At 37.8% G+C, this 11,123-nt stretch overlaps 1 protein-coding gene across 4 annotated transcripts in view; it reads left to right on the top strand.

Moving 5' to 3' along the window:
* Window positions 1-11,123, top strand: part of LOC127658062 (cyclin-dependent kinase 14-like) — a 181,786-nt gene that overhangs the window by 70,370 nt on the left and 100,293 nt on the right. For all 4 annotated transcript variants that reach the window (XR_007972349.1, XM_052147155.1, XM_052147157.1 and 1 more), the window contains 2 exons: window positions 336-415; window positions 6,499-6,593. Coding sequence is in view for 3 of the 4 variants with exons in the window: in XM_052147155.1 (XP_052003115.1) it covers window positions 336-415; window positions 6,499-6,593 (175 nt within the window). In the remaining variant the exon portion in view is untranslated. The remainder of the gene's footprint in view (window positions 1-335; window positions 416-6,498; window positions 6,594-11,123) is intronic.

Raw genomic sequence — 11,123 nt, 5'->3', positions numbered from 1 at the left:
TAAGATCTGGGTAGTAAAATCTCACCCAGCGTGAAATCAATTGTTCTTTATTGCAGGATTGTTCATTGTAATGACGTTATCTAAGATGTTTGATTGGTGGAGGCTCCTCTGGTCTCGTGTTAAGTTTCACTCCACTGACTCTCAATTGCGTTTCATTGATTTAAAGTCGACTTGAAATTGAAATTGACCCTGTTGACTTTCTTAAAGAAACAGAGAATTCTATCAGCATTTACTTGAAACCTGAATGTCTTTCAGCATGCGTCACATTAGGATGCAAATGGGATTTCATGTTGATTCTGTACGGACCGATATTAATAATGTTTATTTGTTTGCAGGGTGAACGGGAAGCTGGTTGCGTTGAAAGTGATTCGTCTGCAGGAGGAAGAGGGAACGCCGTTCACCGCCATCAGAGAAGGTGAGGAAACCACATCACACACCAAAACAAGCTTCTATTGTGTTTCAATTATAATGTCAGCCAAGCTGCACCAAAGAATCATAATTTGACTCATCATTTAGGTTGTCATGACCATTTTCCACCTTCTCTCTGATCCTCAGAATTCATTTAAAAATGAAGATATATTTTGCATAAAGTCTAAATTAAGGACTGTTCATATTTTTGCATTATTAATGTTAATAGAACCGTATTGTACAGTGATAACACAATAAAATATAACAAAATGTACATTAAAATGGAGGGAAATGACTTACAGACGTGCTAATGTTTTTCAACTTTTGAGGGAATAAAGTCCCTGATGTTTATCAGCGTGCTGATGCCTGAAAAATCAATGTATTTATTAATGCAGCATATTAAATGAAACTAGAGACGCTACACTTTACAACCAATCAGCTTTCAATCAAACAACTTAAAGAGTTTTCTTAGCAGAGGCACTTTTGTTGGTGTTGAGTGCTTCACGGAAATCAACGTCATTCTGTCGTGTCAGATGTTTAACCCTTAAATTACAGTATAGTGTCTTGAGAACAGTATTCAGTCAGTTTTAATTCATTTAAATGATGCGTTGCATATAGCAACGCCAAAACACAACGTCCACACATGTGGATGCTGGGTTGCACGAAGTTAAGCACATTTTACACCCAGTTCTCATTACCATAATGCATCCGAACATTATACTCTACTATTCCCATTGTTTACAGTGATGATTCTCATTACCGTAATGCATCCGAACATTATACTCTACTATTCCCATTGTTTACAGCGATGATTCTCATTACCGTAATGCATCCGAACATTATACTCTACTATTCCCATTGTTTACAGCGATGATTCTCATTACCGTAATGCATCCGAACATTATACTCTACTATTCCCATTGTTTACAGCGATGATTCTCATTACCGTAATGCATCGAACATTATACTCTACTATTCCCATTGTTTACAGCTGATGATTCTCATTACCGTAATGCCTCTGAACATTATACTCTACTATTCCCATTGTTTACAGCTGATGATTCTCATTACCGTAATGCATCCGAACATTATACTCTTCTATTCCCATTGTTTTCAGTGATGATTCTCATTACCGTAATGCATCCGAACATTATGCTCTACTATTCCCATTGTTTTCAGTGATGATTCTCATTACCGTAATGCATTCGAACATTATGCTCTACTATTCCCATTGTTTTCAGTGATGATTCTCATTACCGTAATGCATCCGAACATTATACTCTACTATTCCCATTGTTGTCAGTGATGATTCTCATTACCGTAATGCTTCCGAACATTATACTCTACTATTCCCATTGTTTTCAGTGATGATTCTCATTACCGTAATGCATCTGAACATTATACTCTACTATTCCCATTGTTTACAGTGATGATTCTCATTACCGTAATGCATCGGAACATTATACTCTACTATTCCCATTGTATTTCTAATATATAGGATTCCACCCACCCCCCCGCATTGTGGTAATAAGAATTGGGGGGTAAAATGCACATAACTGTATTAAAATAATATCAAAATGTAAAAGCCCATAAAATAGCCAGTGTTTCCTATATGCAAAATATTCGTATTTGTTTCTTTTGATTTCGGTGTATAATAGGACCGGGACATTCATGAGACTCACCCTTAAAATAATTGCAATATTTACAATGTTGCCTGTGAGTATTCTATAGATCAACCAGCCATAGTCCATGTGTTTTGGTTTTGCCTGTTAAGTCAGGACCATTTAAAATGAACAAGTGAAGGCAAAAAGGTGGTTAAAAATGGTCAATAATTTAGACCTAATACAGGTTATGCACTTATACATAAACATACATTTACTGTACATTATAACATAAAATCCCATCATGCATCATCTAACTGAATAAAGAGTGCTGATGCATGGGCAGGTATGAGTTTAGTGAGAAATCGCTTGACAGATATCCGCAGCGAGATTAAAGGTGTGATATTCTCTGTGGAGCGCGAGCAGATTGTGAGGGTGTGAGAATTCGGGTGTGGGTGCCTCCTGAATTTTAATTGTGATGAGATTATGTGTGCAGAAAAAACACTTTGAAAATTGGACCAACTCAGCAATTACTGGGAATATTCCAGTTTGCAGAACGTGCTCGGAATGAGACCCAGAATCCAGACTTCATTACCGGAAACTTTACCGAATACTGCCAACTGTTATTTTATTTACTTGTTATATTTAGCAAAACCATTGTGATTTATGCAATGATATACATTATAAATGTACATTGTTCTTACAAAACCTCATCATATGTTAGTGACATCCACTAATCATCATAAATGGGTGTTTTTTATACTTTGAGCCATTTCATGTCCAAAGGGTTTGACTGTTTTACGCAGACTTTCAACATTAAACTGGGATACAAAAATCCAAATAATTACATCTGAAAATCTGATCAATGAGTGAAATTAACAGACACCATTTCAATATTTAATGTGTACGACGAAACACAGAAAATCAAGGGTGATGTCACTTTTTATTGGTTATTTGCAACTAACGATTATTTTTATAATCGATTAATCGAACGATTATTCAGCGATTATTGTGATTAAAAAATTCACTGCAACAAACACTTGATAACAATCGGATTATTTGCAGTGAATCTTTTAATTAAACAATAAAAATCCAAGTATTTTTTCCCCTTTAATTCAGTGAACGTCATTTAGAGATATTTTTAAAAGATGATTAAATAAGCACGTTTAATTCAAACTTTTAGGTCGGGCACAAGCTGAATAATCGTTTAAGAGCGAGCGATAAATCGTCACAATAATCGCTGAATAATCGTTCCATTAATCAATTGCAAAAATAATCGTTAGTTGCAGCCTTATTGCAAATAACCAATAAAAAGTGATATCGCCCTTGATTTTCTGTGTTTCGTCGTACACATTAAATATTGAAATGGTGTCTGTCTTTAACTCACAAAAAACACTTTTCTTTATAGAGCTGCGTATCGCAGATTTTCTTCCCCATAAGATCCACACGCGACACTCGTATTATAATTAACTGTGTCGCGAGCAATCACGTTATAATCTAGCTGCAGCGAGCATGCGCCGGTGATGAGAGTCTCCGTGCCGGTGATGAGCGTCTCTGCGCCGGTGATGAGCGTCTCTGCGCCGGTGATGAGAGTCTCTGCGCCGGTGATGAGCGTCTCCGCGCCGGTGATGAGAGTCTCTGCGCCGGTGATGAGCGTCTCGCGCCGGTGATGAGAGTCTCTGCGCCGGTGATGAGCCGTCTCGCGCCGGTGATGAGAGTCTCCGCGCCGGTGATGAGCGTCTCCGCGCCGGTGATGAGAGTCTCCGCGCCGGTGATGAGCGTCTCCGCGCCGGTGGTGAGCGTCTCCGCGCCGGTGATGAGAGTCTCCGCGCCGGTGATGAGAGTCTCCGCGCCGGTGATGAGCGTCTCCGCGCCGGTGATGAGCGTCTCCGCGCCGGTGATGAGCACCTCCGCGCCGGTGATGAGCTTCACCGGCCAGTGATACGTCTCCACGCCAGTGATGAGCCTCTCCAGGCCAGTGGAGGTCGTAACCGTTGGCAACCTGCGATCGGAGCAACATCAGGACCGATATTACAGTCCCATCAGAAGAGCAACTGCTCACTTTGATTGCAATTCCTCCTCTTCCGATTGCTTTTATTTGTTAATTAAAATGACCGTAATCTGATTAATTTCAATGAATATTCTCAAGATGTAATTTATGCAATTATGAAAATGATGCAAAAATTGCGAAAATAACATTTAATTTAAATATGCAATTATTTAAAAAAATTATTAATAATGAGTAAATACATTTAATAAAAGTAAATAATATTAAAGATATAACATAAAATATAATTGAATGAATTATGTGTAAATAATCATTTTATTTACATTATTTATGTAATTATTTAATGAAATTATTCTGTGATTTTATTTGAAAAGCATTAAAAATGTCATTTCTATCGGCGTCATTTACAACCGTACAGAATGTGAGATGTGCAGGAAATGAGTGTTCATGACTTAATGACACACATCTCCTGTGATGCATGAACACACACTGATGAACATCGTTAGTGGACCAATTAATACACTAATGAGTGTGTAATTTCCATACAATAACAGCTCATAGTGACCAGGTCTGTTAAGCTCCAAAAAAGACATAAATGCATCATAAAAGTAGTTTATAAGACGTGTGTGTTATATCCCAAGTCTTCTGAAGTGCTATGATAACTGTTTATGAGGAACAGTCACAAATATCAGATGTAATTCACTGATAATCCTCCCCTCCGCAGAAGCTCACAAATCAGTTCGGGGTTTAGATAAAAGTCTTAATCAGCGGCACGCAGCGACAAAACAACCTCATCGGCGAGTGCGCAGGAGCTATGGCGACCGTTGGCGACCGGATGTGGGCGTGTCCAGCGTTGAGAAATGGCTAATTTATTATATAATTTTTTATTTGTTCTTAATAAACCCAATAAAATAATATTGTCACTTTAAAAACAAAGTTTTTTATTTTTTATTTTGGCAAATTTGCAGCTTGATTGTAAATGACGGCCAATGAATAGTGATATTTCTCTTGCTTTTTCATTGTTTGGTCTCATATTTCATGCTCGTCTCTGACACTTTTGTGCACTTGTTAACCAAGCGCACTAACTTTTGACAAAAAGGTATTAAAGGGTGAAACTGTTTGGATGGAAATGACGCCTCAACTGTGTGACAGTCGTAGTATTTGCAAAAATGTATATAAATGGGTGTTGATGAAACACCTATTTACATAGAAGCCTTAAATGCACGGCAAACCCTTTAATTCTGAGTTTGAAAGAAAGTAGAAGGTTTACTAGCTTTACTAAAATTGTAAGTAGTCTTTAAGGGGGGAAATATATGTATAAAATGGCATCTAGTTTGTGCATGACACGAGTCGGTTTACAGACCGATTGTGTCACTTTTAATTGACTATAACTTAATTCCAGCGGGTCAGAAGTTTACATACACTAAGTTAACTGTGCCTTTAAGCAGCTTGGAATGATGTCAAGTCTTTATACAATTAGCCAGTTAGCTTCTAATAGGAGGTGTACTGAATTGGAGGTGTACCTGTGGATGTATTTTAAGGCTTGTCTTCAAACTCAGTGTCTCTTTGCTTGGCATCATGGGAAAATCACAAGAAATCAGACAAGACCTCAGAAAAACAACTGTGGACCTCCACAAGTCTGGATCATCACTGGGAGCAATTTCCAAATGTCTGAAGGAGCAAACAATAGTACACAAGTATAAACACCATGTGACCACACAGTCATCACACCGCTCAGGAAGGAACGCATTCTGTCTCCTAGAGATGAACGTAGTTTGTGTGAAAAGTGCAAATCATTCCCAGAACAACAGCAAAGGACCTTGTGAAGCTGCTGGAGGAAACAGGTGGACGAGTATCTAGATCCACAGCAAAACCAGTCCTATATGGACATCACCTGAAAGGCTCAGCAAGGAAGAAGCCGCTGCTCCAAAACCACCATAAACAAGCCAGAATACAGTTTGCAAGTGCACATGGGGACAAAGATCTGACTTTTGGAGAAATGTCCTCTGGTCTGATGAAACACAGATTGAACTGTTTGGCCATAATGACCATCGGTATGTTTGGAGGATAAAGGGCGAGACTTGCACGCCGAAGAACACCATCCCAACCGTGAAGCATGGGGGTGCAGCATCATGTTGTGGGGTACTGGTGCACTTCCCAAAATAGATGACATCATGAGGAAGGAACATCTCAAGACATCAGGAAGTTAAAGCTCGTCACAAATGGGTCTTCCAAATGGACAATGACCCTAAGCACACCTCCAGAGTTGTGGCTAAAAAGAAGTCAGATATTGAAAACACACCCGGGACTCTTATTTTGAAATGATGAAAAGACTATCGGCACCGGTAACGGCCGCTATTGGCACGATTAATCTGTAAAACCGATATATCGATCTTCCTCTGTTCTGGTCCTGATTAAGAGTCTTAAAGGGATATTTGGGGGCTGTTAATGCGTGTTCATGATCATTGTGTTTCTCTGCAGCGTCTCTTCTGAAAGGCCTGAAGCATGCGAATATTGTGCTGCTGCACGACATCATTCACACTAAAGAAACGCTGACGCTGGTCTTTGAGTATGTGGTGAGTATACTGATATCCCTCCAGATACACGGCATGAATATAACGCCAATATTAGTCATCTATGTGTAATACAAGTCATGGTTTAGATGTTTAAACTGAAGGATTCTGTGTGATCTGTAAGAGTGATGACGAAGTCTTTGAAGTCTGTCCCGAATTGAGCTCGGTCACTGCAGGCTGCTGGTTTTATTGGGACTTCCTCTCGGCCTTAAAACTACAAGAACGTCTCGCTAATTTCCACACGGACAACCTACAATCAGGAAGACAGCCACAGGCTTTAATTAAGACCCGCTGCCTCAGCCGCTGCCTCGCTCTTTAGAACATTCTTTCATCATTTACTCACCCTAATGTCGTTCCAACTGTGATTTTAATCCTGTCTGAGTCTGATGAGCGGGTACCTACTGTTTTATGGAGGTTGATTTTTTTCAACATGGAGAGCCAAATCTCAAAAACTGCTCAAACTGACTCCTTTAAAATCAGCGTCAGGCGAGATCATAATTAAGAAAATAATTTCTCCCCTCAATTGCGTAATGTTATAATTCGATAATTCACAGATAAGCCTCGGTTATTATAAGCTGCCACTTCTATACACTCATTTAAAATGTATTTAAAAAGCGTTTTTATAAGAAGTCATTTATAACGTTTAGTTATTAAATTTAAATAAAAAATATTTAAAATGTATTTTTATAATAAGAAATGTATAATGTTTAGTTATTAAATATAAATAAAAATAATAAAAAATATTTAAAATATATTTTTGTAATAAGTAATTTATATTTTATAGTTATTAAATTGAAATTAAATAAAAATATTTGTAAAAAATTTTTTAATCGTTTTTTATAATAAGTAGTTTATAATGTATAGGTATTAAATTAAAATTAAATAAAATATTTAGATTAGTTTTTTTATAATAATTGATTTATAATGTATAGTTATTTGATTAAAATAAAATGAACAAAAATAATTTAAAATTCATTTTTATAGTTTTTTATAATAAGTAATTTATAATAATTAAACAAAAACAATTATGTAAAATTAATTTTCATAGTTTTTATAGTAAGTAATTTATATTGTATAGTTATTAAATGTAAATAAAAATAATAAAAAATATAAAAAATTTTTTATAATAAGTAATTTATAATGTATAGTTATTAAATTTAAATTAAATAAAATATTTATATTAGTTTTTTATAATAATTAATTTATAATGTATAGTTATTTGATTAAAATAAAATTAACAAAAATAATTTAAAATTAATTTTGATAGTTTTTATAATAAGTAATTTACAATGTTTAGTTATTAAATTTAAATTAAATAAAACAAAAGTAATTATTTAAAATGAATTTTAATAGGGGTTTTATAATAATTTATTACATATTATTATTACATTTAAATTAGATAAAAAAATATTTTAAAATTAATTTTAATAGTTTTTTATAATATGTAATTTATAATATATAGTTATTCAATTTAAATGAACTGTAAAAAATAAATATTTAAAATGTATTTTTATAGGATTTTATAATGCAGTTATTAAATTAAAATTAAATACAAATATAATTAGTTATTTAAAATGTTTTTAAATAGGGTTTTTATAGTAAGTAATTTATGATGTATAGTTATTAAATTTAAATGAAATAAAAATATAAATAAATCATTATTTAAAATGATAAAGTTGAAACATAAGTTAATTGTATCACTTAAATTAATTAAATAAGTTGAAATGTTCTGTAACGTCTTTGTCCCGTCCGAATCGGGACATGAAATCAGACGTCAGGTGATAATAATTGTAACTAGTCCCGTTCAAATAGGATTAAAGACAGACACATAAACGTTTCTTGTGAACAGCCCCTCATGCTGCAGATGCTGATAAGAGCAAGACGCAACGCCCAAAACCTCCACTTAGGTCACCGTCAGTGCTTTATACACATCCAAAGACGTTTTCGCAGCGTTACTGTGACTCACGTTTTGTATCAATGTATCGTTACATTGTCACATTGCCTAAACGTTGCTGTCTTTCATCATATTTCTGTTCTCAAGACTGTGTGTTACAGTGATTTTAGAGGGTTAGCGGGTACGTCCCAGCATTGCTTTAATAAATCATTATAGTTCCTGCCTGTCGCTGTGCTCTTGTAAAGGTCCCGCTGAACATCTGGAGCAGGTTTAAATGCCAGTAGAATGATGATAATGAGTCTGTGGGACGATCCGTGTGCTTCTGCAGGTTCAACTGCACTTCCTGTGTGAGCTTCACTTGATATTAATCACAGTGAAAGGAGAATTAGGTCAGTCCTCTGTGGTAATGGTCACTTATTAATAGAGATGTGGATCGTAAACGAACCCAGAGGGTCAAAGGTCAGGCGTACACGCCCAAGTCAAAACGTTTACTTTTATGTTCTTATTAAAGTGATTGTCAAACAATTGACTGATTCAGTGAGTCATTCAATAAAGAGTTCGTCAGAATGATTTAACTCATGAGTCTTTTACACTGAATCAGTTCAAAAGAGTCATTTGCTTGTGAATCGGACTGCAGTAGTTTACGACTCGATAGAACGATTCAATTAGATGGCAAGATCATAACTCTGGTTACGTTTCTTTACAAAATAATGTATTTATTTATCAGTTTATTATATTGGATATATTCACAGTAATCTATTTTTAGCTACAGAGGGATAGACAATTATTTAAAGGGACAGTGCACCCAAAATAAATTAAAATTATGTAATCATTTACTCACCCCTATGCCAATCCCAGACGTGTGTGACTTTCTTTCTTCACCAGAACACAAATGAAGATTTTTAGAAGAATATCTCTGCTCTGACGGTCCATACAATGCAAGTGAATGGTGACTAGAACTTTGAAGCTCCAAAAAGCACATAAAGGCGGCATAAAAGTAATCCATACTACTCCAGTGGTTTAATCCATGTCTCCAGAAGTGATATGATAGGTGTGGGTGAGAAAAAATATTTAAGTCCTTTTTTACTATAAATCTTCACCTTTGATCAGCTAGAGCTGTGTACTAGTAGATGGCTGAAAGTGAAAGTAAAAGTGTAGATTTACAGTGAAAAAGGACTTTAATATTGATCCGTTTCTCACCCACCCTAATGATATTGCTTCTCAATTAAATCATATTGATTAAACCACTGGAGCCGTATTGATTACTTTTATGCTGCCTTTATGTGCTTTTTGGAGCTTCAAAGTTCTGGCCAGCATTCACTTGCGTTGTGTGGACCTACAGAGATGAAATATTCTCCTAAAAATCTTCATTTGTGTTGTGCTAAAAATAAAAAAAGTCACATGTGGGATGGCATGAGGGTGAGTAAATGATGAGAGAATGTTCATTTTTTGCGTGTACTATCCCTTTACGATAAAAGCGGAGAACAGCTTTTGATGTTCGCACGATCACTCGTGTAATGATACGTCGTGTTAATTATCCGGTAACATTGTCGCGTCTAAGTAGAGGCTGGAGAGGCATTGCCCCCAAATTAGCCTTGAGCACCCCCAACAACTTCTGATGCCCCTGCCCTAATTCGCAGCAAGCATTCAAAAGTTGGCATCGTTGTAACGCCACTCGGTTTCATGCCCTCTTGAACTCTCTCTTCAAAATTCTTTTCAACTTTCCCTTGCGGTACTTGTCGACTATCGGTCTCGTGCCGGATGAAGTTTACCACCCGCTTTGGGCTGCATTCACAAACAACCCGACTCCGAGAAGACCGTACCCCGGCGGGGCGGCCCGTGCCGGGAGATGCCAGTCTTCCGTACGCCACATTTCTGATTCAGAACTGATTCGGCGCTTGGCTCTTCCCTCTTCGCTCGCCGCTACTGGGGGAATCCTGGTTAGTTTCTTTTCCTCCGCTTAGTAATATGCTTAAATTCAGCGGGTTGTCTCGTCTGATCTGAGGTCGTAAACGGAGCCGTGGTGGCGGCCGCCCTCCCTGGGGGGGAGGGACTGGCCTGAAGACAGGCGGGTGGCCCGTCCGGAGCACTTGCACCTCCGCGATGCTCGCTGAGGGAGTGTGGTAGAGACACGCGCGGGCAGCAGGATAGGGGGGACCCACAGGCAGCCGCGGGGACGATCCCCGGGACCCTCGGCACGCGTCGCGGAGGTGCGCGCGCACAGGAGAGTGGCGACGGACTGGCCGTGCGCGCCATCTGCGTTTAGGAGGACGAAGGCGCCCGGGGACCGCTCGCCCCCATGGGGGCGGACGGGCGGGCGCCTGCGAGGCCTCCAGCCGAGGCACCGGGCCGATAGATGGGAAAGCGACCCTCAGACAGGCTTTTTGGAGCTTCAAAGTTCTAGTCACCATTCACTTGCATTGTATGGACCGTCAGAGCTGAGATATTCTTCTAAAAATCTTCATTTGTGTTCTGGTGAAGAAAGAAAGTCACACACGTCTGGGATGACATGAGGGTGAGAAAATGATGACAGAATTTTCAATGTGCTTTCGGAGTATCGATGATCAATGTGTCCTGCAATTCACATTAGTTCTTGCAGCTAGCTGCGTTATTCATTGATCCCCGAGCCGAGTGATCCA

This window comes from Xyrauchen texanus, chromosome 17 (assembly GCF_025860055.1).
Source record: "Xyrauchen texanus isolate HMW12.3.18 chromosome 17, RBS_HiC_50CHRs, whole genome shotgun sequence".
Lineage (NCBI taxonomy): Eukaryota > Metazoa > Chordata > Actinopteri > Cypriniformes > Catostomidae > Xyrauchen > Xyrauchen texanus.
The sequence above is the reverse complement of the archived record's forward strand: the minus strand, read 5'-3'. Positions and strand labels throughout refer to the sequence as shown.